Below are 22245 nucleotides of genomic sequence, written 5' to 3'. Positions count from 1 at the left end.
ATATTTATTTATTTTTTATAGTTAATCAATTTCTGCAGTTGGCTGCTTCCACTGTTGGGCAAATGCAGTCAGTGGTCAGTACAACCGGAGAACAGAGCAACATTGTCATGGTCAGCCAAGGCTCACTAATGTGTGTGGGAAGTGAGGGCCAGTCTGTCTACTGTAGCACACACTATTGCTGAAACGTATGGAGTATGTTTTGTCCCCACAATCACAGAGCATGGCGACCAGCTCTACAGCCTGCTCCACTCCTGTGGATGGCAGTGCTTCAAACTGGCAGCTGAAGAAGCGCATGCCTGCTCTCATTGTTTAAAAATGGCGGCGTGCATATAAATCCTTGTACCCTCTCCCAACCGAAAGTGTTATTGCTCCGAGATCGGGTCGAGATCGCCTGTCGTGCGTGGAGCGGAGGGTAACGATGTTTCACTTCGTGCGCTGCAGTCGACTGGCACACGGCTCAGACCGGTTACTACGATCACGATGTAAACCAAGGGAGCTGCTGCTCCAGCATAGCCGGTATGTGTATGTGAGTATGAGCAAAGTCCTGACAGCACACCTCCTCTGTGTCTCTGTGTGAGAGACGGGGCTGACAAACTAAAACCACACACACACCCCAAGTAGAATCACATTTAGCTAGACCCCCCCCCCCCATATTTCTTCTTCATTTTAGAAATAGTGTCCCCCAGTTGTTGCGTCTAGTCTAGACATGCCTGAAGGGTCAAGTCAGAATGAGTGTATGTTTGTACTATTTTTATAAGTATGGTTTTCTGCATTCATTCGTCATCAAATGTGGTCTGATCCCCATCCAAGTCAAGCATATTGACACATCTAATGTGAAATATAATGTTAAATACATAAAAAATATGATCGAACACACTCATTCAACATTCAAAGTGGTAGTGAAAACCCTTGACCCTTAGAATTAATAGCTGGCAGAACTGCTTCAGCTCTGTCATGTTCCTTGGACACTTCATGTGTACAGCTCTCTTCATGTCAGGCCATAGCATTTCTATAGGATTGAGATCTGTGCTCTGACTTGGCCTTTCCAAAAGGCAGATTTGGTTTTAACATAAGCAGTTATGCTGTGCGCTTGTTTGTGTTTTGGGTCATTGTCCTGTTGCATCACCCAACTTCTACAGAGCTGCATGTTCTTTCCAAATAACTCAATCTTGTTGCCTCTAGTAATGATATATTTGAGATTCAGTCATGATCTGCGGTGTCTTGTTGTAGACATGCCTGTAGGTTCAAGTCAGATTGTAGGGATTGACTTAACCACCCTGCTGAAAGAAAATCAACATGGGCAGCTCAAGTTCAGCAGGTTGATCAGAATAGCCCTTTGACCAACATAGGGCCTGTTTTGGTGGGATGTTTAAAGGTTTACCAACACGGCCCATTTTCTTTAACCAGCATGACCACACTGATGGACCATGAAACTCAAATGATCATATATCCTATGTTGGTCAAGAGTTTAGTTGATGGAACCTAACCAGTTTGCTTACCAGTAAAAGCTATTTTCAGCAGGACAGTGTGTTCCTGAGGCCAAATTCTGGGGTCTTAAGCCACAGCACAGCATTTGGAGACAGTACTGTCACATTATCAGTCTTAACTGTGACCATAGTCAAATGTAGAACCCCTCAGAGCACTCTTACCACCTATGAGCAATATTTGAGCTGTCAACAGAGTGGCTTAAAAAAAGGACTGTAGACATTAAGCATACAGTGTAGTTTGAAATGATATTACTTTATTAGTGCAATTAATGAAGCACCATACTGAATATAGAGATGGTGATGATATCAGGTTATAATAAAGTTGATAAAGTTTAATTAAAAAGAAACGTTTTAATTGTCGGTTTAGTGTTTGCAGGTTTTTCTCCTTGTTTATGTAGGTACATGCAGTAACAATCATCTGACATTAGTGTTCATAAATAGTGAGGGAGGTTGTTAGCCGGTCACTAAGCGATCCTAGGTTAAGAAGGTTATAAGATCGCTAGGACTGCCGTTGTTAGTAACCTCCATGAAGCTGGCAGGCCGGCCCCAGGTTTATGGTTATTTGGCAGATGCTGACTTAGTTTAATCCTGTTTAAGCAAGTGTAGCATTAGTGTTCTGCCCAAGGACCCTTATTGGTATAGCCTGGTGTTGACTAATTTCCCACAGTTACACTAAGAAGGGAACATTTTCAAGTTTTTTATCAAACTTTCAAACCAATAAGATGTAGAATACAGCATAACACAACAAATGACTGATTAAATGCCATTTTTAGGCCAGATTCAGTCATTCAGTAGAAGTACAGTATGTAGTAAAGAGAACACTGTTGTGGCAAGAAAAAGTATTTATACTATTTATATAAGTTTGGTTTTCTGCATTCATTTGTCATCTGAAATATAATGTTAAATAATAACACAAAAAAAATATGATCGAACACACTCATTCAACATTCAAAGTGGTAGTGAAAACCCTTGGAATTAATAGCTGGTTGAATCCTGGCAGAACTGCTTTAGCTCTGTCTTGTTCCTTGGACGCTTCATGTGTACGGCTCTGGTCAAGTCAGGCCATTGCAATTCTATAGCGTTGAGATCTGGGCTCTGACTTAACCACTCCAAAAGGCAGATATTGTTTTTCCTAAGCCATTATGTTGTGTGCTTGTTTCTGTGTTTTGGGTCATTGTCCTGTTGCATCACCCAACTTCTACAGAGTTACAGCTAATGTACAGATACTCAAATTATGCTGTCAATTTTTTTTTTTTTTTTTTTTATACACTTGGGAATTCATCTTCCCCTCAATGATTGTAAGCTGGCCAGGCCCTGATGCAGCAAAGCAAGCCCAAATCCTAATGTTGCCTCCACCATATTGTACAGTTGGGATGATATTTTCATGGTGATGTGCAGTGCCTTTTTTACGCCAGATGGAGAGCTGCAAGTTCTTTCCAAATAGTTCAATCTTAGTTTCATCTGTCCACAAAACATTTTGCCAGTACCGTTGTGGAGTGTCAACGTGCTCTTTCGCAAACTTCAGGCATGCAGCAATGTTCTTTTTAGTAAGCAGCGGCTTTTTTTTCCTGGTATCCTGCCATAGACAACCTTCTTGATCAAAGTTTTACAGACTGTAGACTCATGAACACAGATGTTAGCTTGTACCCATGATGCCTTCAAATCTTTGGCTGTGACTCAAGGTTGTTTCTTTACCTCAATGGTGAGTATGCTCTTGGGATCATTTTGACTGGGCACTCACTTCTTGGCAGAGCAGCCATAGTCCCAAATTGTCTCCAATTGTAGATTGTTTGCCTCACTATAGACTGGTGAATTTCTAAAGTCTTTGAAATCACTTCGTAACCCTTTTCTGCTTTGTATAAATCAACCATTTTTGACCGTAGATCCTTTGAAAGCTCTTTTTGGTAAGGCATGGGTCACATACGCATATCCTTCTTGTGTGGGGCAAACTCAAAAGAGTAGCTCTAGTCCACACCTCCAAACTCATTTTCTTAGGAAGACTCCAGGTATGCTAACACCTGACTCCAATTAGCTTTTTTGAGATCATTTGCTCAAGGGTTCACATACTACTTCTACTAGCACTATGCGGTTTTTATGGTTGTTCTCGATGAAGACATAAATGATCTGAATTTTTTTGGTGGTGTTATTATTTCAGGCACATTATATTTGTCAATACACTTGACTTGAATGAGGATCAGATCACATTTTATGACAAATTAATGCAGAAAACCATCCAATTCTAAAGGGTTCTTATACTTTTTCTTGCCGCTGTATTTCACATGTAGGTAATAATAGGTGTAGTGTTATATATATATATATATATATATATATATATATATTAGTCTCATGCTTTGGAGCAGATGTCACGGTTTAATTGCATTCATTGATGATCCATGGATGCTTGCTTTCATGAGCTTGTATTGTCTATTGTGTTGCAGATTTGGACAGCACTCGCGGCAATGGACAGGGGCTCCAACCACAAACTCCACAGGCGGTGCAGTTGTACGACTATGGAGCCAAGCCCAGAAAGTGCTGAGACTAACTGCCCGTCGGCACCCCAAATCCCCAAAAGTGGCCCTGACATTGTTGTTGGGACCGGCTGCATTAACGGTCACTGCAAGACTTTTGGGAGGTGTAGCTTACTGCCATGCTGACTTCAACAATAACCTTCCTCCTGAGGTCCATGCGAAAGAGAAGGTGCCGGAATTCAGCTGGGCAGTGCTCTGGGAGTTTGTCCGGCCACAGCTCCTTGCCCTAATAGGGGCCATTATTGTAAGCAGTTCTGATTATGCTGGAAAATAATAATAATAACAATGATAATAAATGAAATAAGACAGAATATAGTACAATTTCGTATAGCCATTTTTACCAAGCATGTAAATATTCTACACAGATTAAGGCACAACCAGTTATTTGAGTGTGCGTTGTGTATAGCATAAGCCCCTTCTCACAAATGTACTGTAATACGATGCAATTAGATACCAAGTTTTGATCACTGACATAATTTCCATGAAAGATTGCTAATCAGAGACCATAGATAAAAGGGAAATGAGTTCTCCAAATATGGACTGATAAATGAATGTAAATGGGTGTAACAAATGTAAAATTTATTTCATACTTTAGTGCATTACTACATGAAGTAATTTTTTAGGTTTGTATAGCAAGCTTTACCATATGTTTTTAAAAGCCCAACCATGTTACCTTGTCCAAAAATTGTGTAATTGTATATTAATGACACACAACCATAATCAGTGCAATGGACTCGCCATCTTTATCAATAATTTATTTTTTATTGCATAACAATTTTTAAACAATATATTTGTATTGTGATGTTTTAATCAGGTAAATTATAGTTTTTAATGTCATGTTACGCAGGCATGGCAAAAACTATTCACTGTGGTAGTTAACAAAAGCTTTGTCTGCCTTTCTGAAAGCTTGCATTCGGAGCAGCAGCTCTGAACATCCAGATTCCGCTTATGCTGGGGGACTTGGTGAACGTTGTTGCTCAGCACCTGAGGGAACATGCTGGAAATTACATGAGGGATATTCGAGCGCCAGCACTCAAACTGCTGGGCCTGTATGGTCTACAGGTGAGTCTTTCTGGCTCATTGCAGGATTTGTCTTAAAGTACTAATTACACTCACTGGCTGTTGGGGCAGTCCAGAAGCAAAACACAAACACAAATTCTCCATAATACTGCTGTAAGCAGGCTTTTTTACAGTTTGCTTGTGATCTCTGTGTTTCTCAGGGTCTGTTGACCAGTGGTTACATCATCCTTCTGTCTAGAGTTGGGGAGAGAGTGGCTGCTGACATGAGGAAAACTCTCTTCACATCATTGCTAAGGTTTGTTTCTATAACATGCAGTGTTGGGGAAAACCCAACTAGAACCCATGATCTCTCTAGACTCTCTTTTTCTTAGTTTTGACTTACCATATGTTACATGACGTCTTATTGTCATCTGTTGCTGATGTTTATTTACCCTGTATTCTGAAATAAATATGAATTTAATTCCAGCTTAAGCTCTAATTACTTGCATTATGAAAACTAGTTGTCCGTGAACGGTGGACAACTGCAGTCTGTTCAAACCTACATATAATTTCTAACAAAACTCAAAAAACATGCATGTCCAAAACCATTTTTTAAAGCTCTGAGATGCTTATCCTTTTTGTGGGGACTACTTTATCTTGCAGGCAAGACATTGCGTTCTTTGATGCCAATAAGACAGGGCAGCTAGTTAACCGTCTCACTGCTGACATTCAGGAGTTTAAATCTTCCTTCAAGCTGGTTATTTCTCAGGTAAGTTACTCATTCTTAGTGTAAGAATGTTAAGTGGTGCCTCATATCTTGCTGATTTTAAAATGTATTTAACTACTTAGACACAGATTGTTCACTGTAGAGGTCTACGTCCGTGTCCTCAGGGTTTGCGAAGCATTACGCAGACGGTGGGCTGCTTTGTCTCGCTGTACATCATCTCTCCAAAGTTGACCGGTCTGACTGTGGTGGTGCTGCCATGTCTCGTGGGTGCTGGTGCACTAATTGGTTCCTTTCTGCGCAGGCTTTCCCGAAAAGCCCAGGAACAGGTAAACACAGACGTTAATATTAGCTAATCTAATGCGCGTGATGGTTGGTTGAAGGTTTGATAGGACTATGTAACATCCCAGCTAGCCAGTGTTCTCTTCCGCATGTACTCATTTGGTTTCTATGTTTCAGATCTGTCAATGGCTACAGTGTTCTTGGAGTGTTAAATACAACAGCTCTTAAGCCTCTTGAATTCAAACTCTACAACAAAGGGAATGATTCAATGAAAGACTCCGTTCTGTTTTAACTCTCAGATTTCTAAAGCTACAGGAGTAGCCGATGAGGCCCTTGGCAATGTCCGAACGGTGAGAGCTTTCGCCATGGAGGACAGAGAACTGGAGTAAGAGTTTTCTTGAGCCTTTTCTTCAGATAGCGTGTAGTTTAGCTCATACCTCAGTAAACTGGCTCTAGTGCCGCCCCCCCCCAAAAAAGAAATCTCTCAATTGACTCAAATTCAGATTAACCGAATTTCACAGCCTACAGTTCCCTTAAGTAGTTGCATAAGAATTCCTTGACAAGCTAGTCTAAAAATGTTACAAATAGACTGTCTCTGTAGGTGATGAGCAAGATTCAATGCCATACGTGTCTGCTGCAGGATGTATGCCACAGAGGTGGAGAAGTCCGCTGCGATGAATGAAGCTTTAGGAACAGGAATCGCAGTGTTCCAAGGCCTATCAAACATTGTTTTGAACTGTGAGTGTTCACTGTAATACTCTACTTACGAGAGAACGTCCCCCAAATACAGAGAATGTGTATTCCATTTTCTTATTTGTCCATTCATCTTGTTTATTCATCAGGCATAGTTTTAGGCACTATTTTTGCTGGTGGGTCTTTGATGGCGCATAACGACATGTCTCCAGGTGACCTAATGTCATTTTTGGTTGCGTCTCAAACAGTTCAGAGGTAGGAATTTATCACCAGTAGAAGCACAGCTCCACACAGTCTGCCACAGTTATTTCAAAGTCACAAACTGCAATACAAGTAAAATGCACTTTTATTATATAGCCATATATAATTTAGATATAATTATTTTTTGTAGTTGTTGGTGGGGTTGGCAACCTTCTATTAGTTTATTGGATCAAATATGCTGAAAAACCTTTCCTTCTTTTTGCAGATCCTTGGCCAGCATCTCAATTCTGTTTGGTCAGGTTGTTCTTAATTTTGCTTATACCAAACTCACTAAACAGTTTTTCTATTGCTAGAAATTCATACCAAGTTCAAATTCAGCTAGGAATTGTGATCTGTGCTGTCTTGTGCCTCAGATGGTGAGAGGCATTAGTGCTGGAGCCCGTGTATTTGAGTACCTGACTTTGGAACCGACCATTCCTCTGACAGGAGGGGGTCGTATCCCTCACAAGTCTTTGACAGGAAGAGTGGACTTCATGAACATAAACTTCAGGTAGCTTGTCTGCATTGCCTACTGTACACAGTCATATCAAAATATTATGACTACCCATAATTTGGAATATATATATGTGTATATAATATGGTGTAGTTCTATAATTACTGACTATATTCCATCTGTTTCTCTGCATACTTTGTCAGGACCACCGTAGAGAAGGTATTATTTGGGCCGTGGTTCATTCTTAGCACTGCAGTGACATTGACGTAGTGGTGGAGTGTTGCCGTGTGTTGTGCTGGTACGAGTGGATCAGGCACAGCAGTGCTGCTGGAGTGTTTAAACAGCTCAGTGTCACTGCTGGACTGAGAACAGTCCACCAACCAGAAATATCCAGCCTGTGGGCAGCATCCTGTGAGCACTGATGAAGGACTAGAGAATGACCTACACAAACTGTGCAGCAACAGATCAGAGCTTCTGTCTCTGACTTTACATCTACAACTGGACCAACATAAGTAGTGGAGTGTCTAATAGAGTGGACAGTGGTCACTGCTACCACTCATACCAGTGCAACACACACAAACTCGTCACCACAAAGTCATTGTCACTGCAGTGATTGGAATGACCCATCACCCAAATAACACCTGCTCTGTGGTGGCCCTGTGAGGTCCTGACCATTGGAAAAACAGGGTAAAAGGAGGCTAACAAAGTATGCAGAGAGACAGTTGGACTACAAGATGCTCATATATGTATGGATGTTATGGACAGTTGCCAACATTTAATAATAAGTTATTTAATATACTATTTTGTTATTGTGAACATTCAGAAATACTGTCTCTGCAACTCAGTTAAATAGGTGACAGTTTCTACAGAGTTCTGCAGGGTTCTACTACTTGGCCTAAAGTATAGACACATGCCTAATAATATAAACCTGTTCTAAGATTGCCACATTTCCATTCAGGCAAATAGAGTAAAATTACAGACCTTGTTGCTACAACATAAAAAGCAGTTGCCATGTTGTCAATGCATTTAAGTTTATAAGACTTTATTGATGTTTGATATGGTTTTTGGTCTGAGCACCTTCACAGCTGGTGGTCAAGTATGCAGCACATATGACCGTGTCATGTAATTCAACACTTTCTTGACAAGTTCTTATGTAATGTTTTGCAGCTACCCAACAAGACCTGGCAATCAGATCTTGAAGAACTTCAGCCTGACTCTACCTCCATGCAAAACTGTTGCGATAGTTGGAGAATCTGGTGGAGGTAAACACTTTGTTTTGATAGTTTTTTGCTTTTTTGGGGGGGGCATCTTGTGATATTTATGTCAAAATTAATTGCTGAAGGGGGCCCCGGGTGGTCCAGCGGACTAAGGAGCTGTCTTTGTGATCAGAGGATCGCTGGTTCGTATGCCGATCACACTGCTAGCCATCAGCAGTCGGGGCCTTGAGAGAGCACAATTAGATTTGCTCTCTCTAGGGTGGATTGATGACGCTCTCCACCCACCCGATGCTGGCTGTCACATATGTACAGGTTGGGTAATTGGCAGAAGTTAGGGAGAAAATGGGTTAAAAATCAGAAATAAATTAATTTTAATGACTGCCTCATGCCTCTTTGTTATATTTTCCTGACATTGTCACTGCTGTTTTTGTGGATATCCACTAAAATGGAAAGTACAGTTGTTGTTTTTTTTCCAAACAGCTGTAAAACAGCCGATCAACATCAGCGTGTGACTCATCAGCAGCCTAATATGCAGCATGTGTGTTAGGACACATTTCTCCCATAAACCATCGTTAAAGTTATTTGTTCCCCCTGTGCACCAGAAAGCCAGTGGCTTCTCAACACCCTGATGCCAGTTTATAGTCCTTCCTCAGAGCATCATCGGTAGGTGCTTGCCACTGCTGACCGCAGGCACCCCACAAGCCTTGCCATTACAAATGCTCTGACTCCGTAATCTTGTAATAGCAATTTGACCTTTCAGTTTTTACTCCTGACTATTTTTCTTGCATGTCAAGTTCAAGAATGCACAGTTCAGTTTCCGTCTAAGCAAGTTCCTGGACCTTTACATGCTCCAAGACAAATTCCTTGTATGGGTAACATACTTGGTGAAATAAAGAGATTCTGATTCTGATTCTGATTCCAGTGTAATGAAACAATGTGCTTTTGATCAATTCATTCTGACCTCTAGTGCATAAGCTCAATTTAGGTCTTTATGTTTAAGATGTCTTATTGTCTTTAGATTTTTATTATATTGAGTTAAATGGGGTTTAAAATAATTAAATAAATAAAAATCTTTTTTCTCTCCTGTGTGTTTCAGGTAAATCCACTGTGGCAGCGCTGCTGGAGCGCTTCTATGACCCAGGCAGTGGAGTGATAATGTTGGATGGTCTAGACGTCAGAACTCTGGACCCTTCTTGGCTGAGAGGGCATGTGATTGGATTCATTAGTCAGGCATGTCTTAGAAGAAATCTAAGTATAGAATGTCTTGGAGAAGGAAGAAGAGCACCAGTTTTAGCACTTGATTGACACACATACAGCTCAGAAAAAAAATGAGAAAAAAGAGACCACTTAATTTTTTGTCCCTAAATTTGCATCTCTGTGTACGGCAGCCATTTGATTCCAGGCATTTCATCAAACAAAGCTGAGTTACCTGTATTTGCAGACTGTGAATGGCATAAAGTCACCCAACAGCAATGTGAAAGACTAGTGGAGAGCCTGCCAAGACATAAAAGCTGTGATTGGCAGTCAAGTTATTTCACCATAGTGATTTCTGAATGCTCTCAATGTTCAAATATTAGTACTGTGTTGTTAAAATGTTGTACATGGTTTATAAAATACAATGCAAATACTAATTTCCCTAAACACATTGCCTATAGTAAATAATAATAGTAAAACCAGAGAAACTGATAATGTGGGGTCTTTTAATTTTTCCAGAGCTGTAGAAATGTCACCCTTGATTATTCAGTTTTAAAACGAAAATAAAAAAACTTTCTTGATAAACTGGCAATAATGCTCATCATGCCAACTGACAAATGATATGTATTTGTCAAACCTGATAGACGAATCCGTTTTTATGCCACTTGGTATTATTATATTTCATATTTATATTTGATATATTAAATCTGCATGCAAGAACTAGTATTTTTGATCCCAGGCTCCCCCTACAGGTTCAGAAAGAAAGTGTAATTCACTTTTACTCCACTGCAGTAATTACAAATGCACTCCTCATGAGTGCCGTGGCTCTAGTCCTCCTCATGGAAACACGCTCTACACATACATCTAAAGGGATAAGTATTTGAACTGATACAGTTGAGAAATATATTACAGGATTTCACACTGTTGTGAAAGGGGTCGAGAGGTCTCGTTTAGCATCTCCATAGTGCAGAGCAGCGTTCCATGCCCAGAGTGGGAATGACCAAGATGCTGTTCTCCCTATTGCAGTCACTGGAGCATCTTTTTATTTATATATTATTATTATTGTTGTTGTTGTTGTTATTATTAATGTTTTCATAGTTGGATGTATTTCCCTTTTTTAACTTATGTCCTCGATTATTTATTTAATCATTTAATTGACTTTTACAAGAATTGTCAAATGATTACTTAATCATTAACATTATCAATAGTGTCACTAGTTGTCCAGGTCTGACCGGCTTCATGCACATTTGATCACATCCAGGAATAAGAGTTTCTTTTCTACTTTCTGCTTTCTACTGTGTTCATGAACAAGGCATATTGTCAGTCATTTGATTGCCAGTGTATTTTAAGAACTGGTTTCACTGGTGTTACTTGCAGGAGCCTGTCCTGTTTGGCACCTCAGTGATGGAGAATATTCGCTTTGGAAAGCCTGGTGCCACAGATGCTGAAGTGGTGGCTGCTGCCAAACAAGCCAACGCTCACAACTTTATCACAGGCTTCCCAGATGGCTACAGCACAGTGGTGGGTGAGTACTGGCAGGGTAAAGCTTTCACTTTCAGAATAGTCTGCTCTGTGCTATTACCAGTGACTACCTGTAAATTAGTGCAACTGTTAATTAGGACATTTGACATTTGATGTTTACCTTGTTATTAATGAAACAGAAAATGACTCCAGAAGGTTTAACTTGTGATGGCATAATATGTGATTCATACTGGACTGTCGTGATATATTTTTTTGACCTTTTGACCATAATTTGACACTCTGTCAGGAGACCTTGAGAATTAGAGCACATAGTTGACGGCTGTACAGTGTAATATGTCAGAATTTGGAAATATACATTATATTAATGTATATTTCCAAATTCTGCACTTCACATTAGAGACATTATAAGCTGCATGTGTTCACCACCATCAGTGTTTTTATCTCAAATATGATCAGATATGATATCTGTATATTCGAATAGACATGACCATCTCTAATGATATGTTCCCCAACAGGGAATATGTAACTGCTGATGACCCTTTTGTATTACACCTTATTAGAATATCATATGTATTATCTGTGTGAGAAATTTAAATTACGAATTTTCTCCCCATATTTTTTGGTGTGTAGGTGAGCGTGGGGTGACTCTGTCAGGCGGTCAGAAGCAGCGAATTGCCATTGCTCGCGCTCTCGTTAAAAACCCCAGCATCCTGATTCTGGACGAGGCCACGAGTGCACTGGATGCGGAGTCGGAGCGAGTGGTCCAGGAGGCGCTGGACAGGGCCACCACGGGGCGCACCGTTCTCATTATTGCCCACCGCCTCAGCACCATCCAGGGGGCCGACATCATCTGCGTGATGAGCAATGGCAGGGTAGTGGAGGTAAGGAGATTAGAGAGACCTGTTCAAGTCAGAACAGGCCACTGGGAATCCATCTGATCCTTTAGCTTTGGGCAGAATTTTGATTCTGGCCTAATAATGTAACTAATTGGTTAGATTGTGTGTAGGGTTTTCCATCTAGTTCCATGTACTACTAGCTTATATGATTTGCTGATAATGTCCAATGCATTTGTGCACGCTTGTATTGTGTGCATCAGCTGATCGTAGAATGATGTCACCAAGACCTCTTATGGCATTTGAGATGTCAAGAACAGATATTTGAGGGGCAATCATGTCTCATTCATTTCCACCTTTTGAAAATCTGATTGTCTTGTTCATCTGTTTGTTTTTAAGGCTGGAACACACCTGGAATTATTGAGCAGAGGGGGTCTGTACGCCGAGCTGATCAAAAGACAAAGATCTAATGGCCAACAGTAAATCAGTGACCTGGTAGTAGTGCAGCACTCCATTCCTGTGGTTCAGTTCAGTTTTACTGGATGTAAACAAAATCTTTAAATTACATTTGACTGTAAACTTAAATGTTTCTATATCTTGTGTTAACAGGGAGATTGACAGCACTGTTAGATCAAAGGATTGTGAATTGTGAGCAAATATGAACTCAGGATTGGAGTAGTTTTAAATGTTTTAAAGGAGCGTTATTTTTACGCATTATGGAGTGTATAATGCCAGACTGCAAGTATTTTAAGGTATATTATAATATTTGGTTTTTAAATTTAAATGTAGCATTTCCTTACATGTTTATGTACCAGAATATATAGTAGTGTGTATGTGTTAAAGAATTCAGGAACGAATATCTGACCGAACACAGGAGTTGAGATGTACATTTGATGTAACTGGAGTACTTGGAGTACTGTAAATAAATAAAGTGATTTATTACACCTTGCCCATCCTGAAAATGAATATATACAGCATTACACAGTGTACAGAAATACATTAATTTTTGTATACATCACACTATAGATTTTTTCCACAAGCTTTTATCATTGATGAGTGGTATGTTTATTAGTGCAACTAAAGAAGTCAATTGATTTTCATGAAATGCCATCTTGTTACAAATCAGTGGACATTTAGAAGAGCATACATATATTTCAGTATTGTGCAGTAGAACAACTAGTAAAATAATAAATAACAAACCTATTTTTTGCAGAATTTAATCAAATGGGTTAAATGTTTGAGGTGTTGAATATTTGGAAGTGTTTCACTATAAGAAGTAGGTTTTGTAATCCCCTGATTTGGCCGTCACCTGCATGTGTTCTAAAAGGTTTCCAGTTCAGCTTTAAGAGAAAACTGATTACTGAACCAGTTTAAGATACCGGACGGTTTGAGCTGACCGGGAGGATACACTTACTCAGATAATCTCTCTACAGCTGTGGTGGATTAATTCGTCAAACCTTTAGGTGGATGTTCTACAGCAGCTGAAGACAAAAACCAGACTGTTGAAGCCTGGTCTGATGGATCCTGATTTCTGCTAAAGCACACAGCTGTTAGGGTCAGAATTTGGCACCATCATCATGAATCCATGGGCTCACCCTGTCTTGTGTGAACAGTCCATGCACACTTATGTTGTCACTTGAATGCCACAGGCTGTTTGAGGATTGTTGCATGACCATATGCATCCATTCATGGCCACAGTGGCAAAATCCATCTCAAACTGTGTTCATGAGCATGACCATGACTTCTTCATGCTTTAGTGGCCTTTCTAATAGAACATTTTTGGGGATGTGGTAGAACAGGAGGGGGTTAAAAAAAAAAAAAACCCACAGGGTGATCCGGTAAATCTCAAAGGAATGTTTCCAACATCTTGTGAAATCTATGCCACAACCAATTGAGGCCGGTGTGAGAGTAAAGGGAGGCCTACCCGACTCTTTGCAGCTCACCTAACAGTTCCACAATGTCTAGCTTACATCTGGCCTACTTTTAGAAACTGCTCTCTAAACTGTACTAAGCTTTCTTACTTCTAGTCTAACCCATTGTGTCTTAAAAAAAAGCACACTTTAACTGTGGCTTTAGTAAAATCACATGCCTGCATTGAAAAATCATTTTATTCGAACATCAAATGTTTTTCTATTGTATAGACATTTTTTTAACAGAGTTTCTGATTGCCACTGTTTATCTTACATCTACGTTAACGGTACTTTTATTTTGAACCTCCTCCTCACTGTAGCCATGTTGCCGAAGCAGCCACGCCCCTTCTCTTGTTGACTAGCCATCAGCGGTATCAATTGGATCCAACTGTCTTAGCTCAACCGAGCAAAACGTCGGGACGCACAGTGGGACCAGGCAGCCAGCCAGCCAGCCAGCCAGCCAGCCAGCCAGCTAGCTCCTTGCAGCTAGTTTTACTGGTTCAACATGCAGAAGTATGAGAAACTAGAGAAAATCGGAGAGGGTAAGTCAAGGCATTACGCCGCCTCCCTCCCATCTGGTTGGGAGAGACGCTAGTGCCGTTGCTAGCCAAAGGTTAGCTAGCACAAGCTAGCTAGGTTAGCTACGCTGAGCAGTCAGAGAGCCGCTTAGCTTTACCGGCGAAGGCCAACTGGCCTTAGGTTGGAAGTCAGTGTGGTACATGGTTGTCATTAACACATCACAGCTTAGCCAGTGTTAATAAAGTAGACTTTTATAGCTATGAAGCGTTAGCTATCAAATCTGAAGGGTTTGCCAGGTGTCTGTGTAAGTTTACTGTAAGCTTCAGCTAGCCAACCGCTAGCTAGCTCGCTAATATCGCATACAAGCAGTAAATAAAGCTAGCTATAAAACATTTAGTGCTAGCTGGTGCTAACGCAAGACACCCTTATAGTAAATATTAACTGATATATTTGACGTTCTGGCTAAACAGTCCAAGAATTTGCTGGAGTCTGCTAAAAACAAATGTGAAATATGATGCAGGTGCTTATTAATATTCTTGATAGATTTTTATAATATGACTCCAAAGAAGTCTGTATAATGGAGAACCTGCCACTTAGGCTATGGTTAATGTTTTTGGAGAAAGGAGCTTTGCTCCTGTGCTCATGCAGATAGGGGGAGAGGGGGAGAGGGGGGGGGGTCATTTAATCACAAATCAACAGAATCGCATCACACACTGTGTGACTGTGAGCTATTTTGGGGGAAATCTGTTGCAGGTCTCGTGTAAATTTATTCAGGGTTTTTTTCCGCCTTCAGTGTCTGATCAGGATCTGATTCCATGCTATCCTTCCTCTCCAACAGGTACATATGGAACAGTCTTTAAGGCGAAAAATCGAGAGACGCATGAGATAGTGGCTCTGAAGCGGGTCAGGCTGGATGACGATGACGAGGTCAGAGCGTTAGACGGTGTTACTGGTGATATGTTAACTGGGAATTGTAAAACATTGTTTTTTCCATTCCTCTTCTTCTTTTGTAGGGGGTTCCCAGTTCAGCCTTACGAGAAATTTGCCTCCTGAAAGAGTTGAAGCATAAAAACATTGTAAGGTAGGATTATTTACGGTCATTTCAGTGGACGTTTTTCAGCGTAGACACGTATCTGAAATCATACAGCAGATCACTGTTGTTTTCTGTTGTATTAATGTAGCATTGAAAATTTCTTTTGTTGTTGTTTTTTTTTTTTTTCCTGAAGATTGCACGATGTTCTTCACAGTGACAAAAAGCTGACGTTAGTGTTTGAATATTGTGACCAGGTAAGCCGACGACACTGGTTTTTCAAGGGTAACAGAGCTGACCTGTAGTAGTGCTGTAGTCACGGTAAAGAGTAGACAGGTGTGATTCCCCACACAGTATACTAATAAGAGTCCGATCCGATTCAACGATCATCCTATTTCTTCAATAACAGGATCTAAAGAAATATTTTGACAGCTGCAATGGTGACTTGGATCCAGAGATTGTAAAGGTTAGTGTTGATTTTATGTGCTTTGTGTGGAACAGAGAGAGGTCATTATGCTATTTTTTATCATAACATGAACAGTTGTGTCCAGCTATTTTGAGTGCAGTCTTGCATGATTATCTGATTGTCATAAAAGTTCCTAAAAACATTGACCTAGATAATATCACTTCTGAAATAAATGAAACATTACTGTGTTGTTTCTCATCTTTTCTACAGTCCTTCATGTATCAGTTGCTGAAGGGACTAGCCTTTTGCCATAGCCGCAATGTTCTTCACCGTGACCTTAAGCCGCAAAACTTGCTTATCAACAGAGTAAGTACTCTGTTGTGTACTCGCCTGGTAGCTTGGTCCAGTTATGGACATGCATCTACAGGTACAGTCAAGTAAAAAAAAATTGCACACCCCATAAAAAAAAACCTTTGTCTTTAACATACTCGAACATATGGACATTTCATTTTAACAATGTTGAGAGCAATGGAAGTAATATGATGTAATGAATAGAAATTTAAAAACCTTAGGACACCCCAAATAATTCTAATTTATATCGTGTATATAGTGTAAGTTATTTATCTACATTTTTTTTTGTAACTGAGTGTCTTGCTATCCCTTTCTGCTGTGACACTGAGAATTTCCCCACTGTGGGACTAATAAAGGATTATCTTATCTTATCTTAACATCTATTGGTACTTAAAATGCCTGCAATTAGAATGAGGTACAGCACATCAGCTGATGATTAAAATGTTGTTAGAGAGGATTTTGGAGGAACTTGTCACAAGTGAAACAACTACCAACATGGCTGGGCTGTCCTAGCAAGTTCAGCCCAAGAGCAATATTGTCTCAGACAATCCTAAAATCACAGGATCTACAGATAGCTATTGTTACAGTTGATGTCAGAACAGCAGAGAGACCACAAATTTTAATGGGTGGTGTGCCAGGAGAAAACCCTTGCTGTCAGAAAGACTCAAGATTCATCTGTCCAAAGCACTTGTTCCAGAAGTCCTGGTCTTTGTCCAGGTGTAATCTGGCAACCTTTAAATTTGCCTTGATTTGTTTTTTGTTTTTGTTTTTTTAAATTTAATTTTTTTATGGCAAAGGTTTCCTTTTTCTACAAGCATGAACATCATTGTTTCAGCATCATTATTTTGTCTTTCTGCTTTTAAATAATACATTTTAAGTTATTCTCATATTTTGATATTATTTTACTATATGTGATCTAAGGAAATACTTTCTGTAGATTTTTCTGTTGTTTTCTTGTTCTGGACTAGCTTGTCTATTTTACCCTTGTATGCATTTTGAAGTAACTGTAAATAACTTTAAATAAAAAAAAGTTGCACTTAAAAGAGCGAGAAAGGACATAGAACACAAAGTTAATTCTGTTTTCTTACATTTGATGTTTATCATTCATTAGAATGGTGAGCTGAAGTTAGCTGATTTTGGTTTGGCACGAGCTTTTGGAATTCCTGTACGATGTTATTCTGCTGAGGTAAGATCAAATGCATTGGTTTCACATATTTCTATTCTTCCTTTTAACTGGTCTTTACTAGCATTGACTAGATTTGATTGATTTTAGGTGGTGACCTTGTGGTACAGGCCACCAGATGTGCTGTTTGGTGCCAAACTGTACTCAACCTCTATTGACATGTGGTCAGCTGGATGCATATTCGCAGGTATGAAATTAATATACAGAGGTATAAGCTCAATGAAACTGAATTGCTTACCTGTTTTCCCAAACTGTGCATTTGGGAATGTCATTCGTTTTTTTCTGTTTGTTTTTAGAGCTGGCAAATGCTGGTCGGCCCCTTTTTCCTGGCAATGACGTGGATGATCAGTTGAAAAGGATCTTTAGATATCCTTCAACTTGATATGTTGTTTGTCCTGCTTTGGTTGTTGAGTAAATCCTTGGATAGTGGGTAGTTGTTTCTGTGTACTTGCCTAATACACATTTTGGCTTAATACCAGTGTATATATCAGTGCAATTTAACTATCTACCTTTTGCTTAGTGGAGATATCAGTGATGTTCCTTCAGGCCAGGCACATTATAGTGTAGTTGACTGGTGTTCATAGATAGTCAAGTTGGCCAATTAAAATGTTCATTAGTTCTGATTAGTGCAGGGGTAATACTTTTCTACAATCTTTAGAAAACATATACTTTTATATAGCCTACATGTACTGCTTCTATTCTTTAACTTAAATTGGCACATTGCTGGGGACACCAACAGAAGAACAGTGGCAGACTATGACCAAACTCCCAGATTATAAGGTACAGCAAGCGTTCTACACAACAGATCATTGTTTTTTTTATTAATGTAAAAATACAGCATTATTGGGATATACAGTCCAATACCAAAACATCAATCACATTTCAGTATTAAACCGTAATTTAAGTCTTATGCCTAATTCGTGGAAAATCTGATCTATTATTGAAAATCTTTTAATATCCAATTTACTTTAGACACAGGAACTATTACGAGCCAATGAGGAAAACCACAGGGTGTGATTTGTTTAGTAAAGCATACAGTATCTTATCCCCAGAGTAGGAGAGGCAGAAGCTTTCTAGCTTGGCAGTAGGAAATACTTTACTGAAAAGTTCAGGAGGGAACATAAGGTACTCAAGCTAGTTGTATTTAGAAACACATTTAGTGGGGGGTGATTTGACCAGGGGAGCCCAAACCTTCGTATAAGACTGGTTTGAAATATCAACAAATCTAAGTGTCCCAATCCACTTTTGTTTTTGTTGCCAATCATACTGTATGCAGAATGTATCTATGCCTGGTCTCAATGAGAATATTGGTTAATGTGTACATCAAGTAAAGAAGACCTTGGTGTAAATTCCATTTATGTTGGGGCAGTTTCAAAATTTCTTTTCACAGAAAAGTGGGGATTAAAAAAGCATATTTTTCAAAACAATATGTCAGATAGAGCTACTGTGATTCATTCTTAAAACGTAATCACTTGGAAAAACAACAAATGGTCTATACGTTTTTGTTCCTCCTTTTCTTATAGCCATATCCAATGTACCCTGCAACCACGTCGCTTGTCAATGTCGTCCCTAAACTTAGTAGCACAGGACGGGACTTACTTCAGGTAGGTTGCTAATGAGGCTGCAAACTACTTACTGAAATACCTTTGCAGTCATGTTGCAATTACAGTAAATGGCACTCTTAAATATTCTGATCATATTCATTTGTTGTTTGTCTGCATCTTTTCTCTCGCTTCCCTTTGCAGAATCTTCTGAAATGCAATCCAGTGCAGAGGATTTCGGCAGAGGAGGCGCTACAACACCCGTACTTTGCAGATTTCTGCCCACCTTAGTGTCCAAAGCTCTCGAAATTCATTCATCACAATGGACCCACTTGGTCTTACCTCGCACACTCCTCTCAAATACATTACTTACTAGGTTTTATTCTTTATAGTTTGCCTAAACCCTTTCTGACATTCATTTGGATGTCACTGAAAATACATTGCATATAGAGACATCTCAACATCATCAGTCAGGCCCAGTTGTTTTAGCCAGTTGCCAAATGTGCTTAATAGATCTCTATCGTTTACAAACTGCTATTTTGAAGGGAAGTCTTCAAGGTAGTCATCTATTTTTTGAAGCTCACATGAACAAAGTAAGCTCACTAGAAGGCCAGGTGCTTGTCAGTTCCTTACGTTGTTATGTACAGAAGGGTTTTAAGCAGCTAAGAAAAATAATCAATTTCGTCTGTGAGGTATTATTTTTATTTGATCTGTTTTTACACTTTCTAAACATCTAGGAAGGGTAGAACATATTAGTCCATTTATTCAGTATTTCTTTGGATTTCGTTTCTTCTAGCCATGTGTGAAGGAGCTTTTGGTTAATAGGCTATACTTTTAAAATTTTTAGGCTAACTTCAAGCTTTTTTGCATACTATTTGTCACCGCTCAGAATCCTCTCAGCCCTGAAAGAGGTCTGAGGAGAGTTTGTTCTGTGATGTGGACCACAAGAAGTTCCTGCTTTCTATTAGACAGGGCATGTATGTCTGTCTAAAATCAGTGTACTGTTTTAATACACAGTGTAACATGCACATGGAAGTCATTCCTGCAGTTCCCACAACAGCCTAAAAGCTGCTTAAATATCTAATGGGCTCAGACCTCACAAAAGCCAGGTTTTCACTATTGGAACCTGGAGCAAGATGTTTCTTGTCTACAAATCTGAGATTGTGCCCATCTGCTAATTTTGTTCATAGAAATGATCTGTAATGTATACTTAAGACGACTTTCTAAGTGCCCAAGTTAAAGTAAATAAAGATATGTATTATTTTAGACCTGTAAATTTAAATGTGTTAAAAGCTAGGAGGGCTTAGCAAAAGGATTTACAGTGTTGTTCAAAGGTTTGCTTAATTTCCAGTCAAAATGATTTCCAAATAAGTTATTTCAATATTAAATGAAGTAATAGAAAGAACAATAATTTCCATTTGAATAATATTAATAATAATCATGACATTAATAGTAATATAGTGATCCTATTATAAAAATGTAATATAGTTATATACTATTATAATACTGTTAGTATAATAATAATAGAAGAAGTAAATGGCAGTGGTAATCTGACTTTTGCACAGTACTGTATGTATTCGTCAGTCATGCCCATAGGCAAGACATGAACTTAGGGAGGGACTTTCCAGAACTTCGCAGGCTACACTGATCAAAATTTAGTGACCATCATGTAATGCACCCCACAGCTTTCTGCCCTCCTAATACTTATTGAGCATGTGCCCTCAGCACATTTTAACTTTAAGACTGGTATGTTTTCTGAAATGGTTTATTTCTCTTTTATTTTATTACATTTTGCTTTCACTGCTGCATTCATACTCCATAAAAGTTCCAGGCCTTCCATAGTGATTGTATAATTAAAGGTTTGACCTTTTTGGTTTATTCAGAAAAAAACACATAGTTTTCTTTTAGGGCAGTGAATGATTCCTGTTTTCCATGTTTTGGTCTGTAAAGTGAAATAGAATGCATGTATTTATTTGTATATGAATGTTTGTTGATGAGTAGAATTTTTAAATGCTTAAAAAAAATGGATTTTGAAAACAAACCAAACATGGTAAACGCAGTATTCAACCAATGTTTTTTTTTTTTTTCTTAAGTGTTCACATCATGTTTTTTCATCCCTGCAACTACAATAATCACAGGATACGTTTGGTCTTGTTTTGTTTATGTATTTGGCACTGTGTGTTTTTTGTTGTAAGGATTTATTTTTCACATTAATTAAATACATTTCATCAAATCAAGCTGGTTTAGAAATTGATAAATTAATTGCCAGAGCCTTTGTGTCCCTCGCAGAGGCGTAGGGGTTGGACTATCATTAGCTTAACTGCAGGAGTTTAAGAGTTTAAACCTCAGTGGCTTGCATGTTCTTGGGAGCTGTGGTTTGCCACTAGATGTCACCGTAGCCAAGCTTTAAATGAGAGAGACATGGGGCCAGATTCAAAGCTCTGTGGCAACATTTTAGATGGTTGCAGTAATTCCTGTTAATGAATGAACAATCATTACTGCAATGCTGTTCACTCTTAACGTCTCACTAAATATGATGGGCTGTTTTATGAACTTGTTTATATGCACTTGTTTATATTTAACAAAGTTTATATGCCAGCCTACTTTCACTAGTAGTCACAGACACTCCTGTAGATCTACCTTCTTAGCATCATTCCTACCTGCCTCCAACCAATACAAACCTGAGTATTTCTACCTTTAGGCCCAGTAGTGAGGACTTGTTAGAGTTTCACATGGCAACATTTAATGTATGTAAGCAAGCACAGAATCTTCTACCTGATGGACAAAACAACACTCAGTGAGACAGCGCAGACCCTATAGGCTATTTAGACAATACGCCTCCACAGATGAGCTCAGGTCAAGCAAAAGATGAAAAGGAGCCTTTTGACTGTAAGGGCCATCCCAAAAGCTTCAGCTCACTTGTACTGAAGTTCAGAATGGACGTTGTAGTATTTGGGTCAACATTTCCATTCACCTGTGCAGGGTTTCCTGTGCCACTGGTTGCCACACAACACAAAAGCGTAAAAGACCCCCCCACACTCAACAAATAGCAAGATATTATGATCAAATGCTGCTCATTTTCCTGTTTATCTTCACAGAATGTGTTTCCATAATCCCTCTGGCTTATCTAGATGCTGTTCTCATACTTCAGACATTGCCAATAAGTATATTA

At 39.3% G+C, this 22245-nt stretch overlaps 2 protein-coding genes across 2 annotated transcripts; both read left to right on the top strand.

The window, feature by feature from the left end:
• The first annotated feature begins 313 nt into the window (after positions 1-313).
• On the top strand, positions 314-13082 carry abcb8 (ATP-binding cassette, sub-family B (MDR/TAP), member 8). Its single transcript, XM_072680226.1, has 16 exons — positions 314-516; positions 3926-4259; positions 4922-5077; positions 5236-5330; positions 5678-5783; positions 5906-6067; positions 6320-6405; positions 6661-6758; positions 6863-6968; positions 7180-7213; positions 7328-7464; positions 8575-8669; positions 9721-9854; positions 11196-11343; positions 11931-12181; positions 12533-13082. Exons 1-16 carry the CDS (start codon positions 419-421, stop codon positions 12614-12616), a joined length of 2124 nt encoding a protein of 707 aa, XP_072536327.1. The 5' UTR covers positions 314-418; the 3' UTR covers positions 12617-13082.
• A 1324-nt stretch (positions 13083-14406) lies between these two features.
• cdk5 (cyclin dependent kinase 5) lies at positions 14407-21306 on the top strand. The gene is made up of 12 exons (XM_072680225.1): positions 14407-14585; positions 15401-15489; positions 15576-15643; positions 15789-15849; positions 16002-16058; positions 16269-16364; positions 17461-17535; positions 17623-17719; positions 17829-17900; positions 18254-18312; positions 19056-19136; positions 19278-21306. The coding sequence occupies exons 1-12, from the start codon at positions 14549-14551 to the stop codon at positions 19362-19364; spliced, it is 879 nt and encodes a 292-aa protein (XP_072536326.1). The 5' UTR covers positions 14407-14548; the 3' UTR covers positions 19365-21306.
• The last annotated feature ends 939 nt before the right edge of the window (positions 21307-22245 follow it).

This window comes from Salminus brasiliensis, chromosome 5 (assembly GCF_030463535.1).
Source record: "Salminus brasiliensis chromosome 5, fSalBra1.hap2, whole genome shotgun sequence".
Taxonomy (NCBI): Eukaryota; Metazoa; Chordata; class Actinopteri; order Characiformes; family Bryconidae; genus Salminus; species Salminus brasiliensis.
The sequence above is the reverse complement of the archived record's forward strand: the minus strand, read 5'-3'. Positions and strand labels throughout refer to the sequence as shown.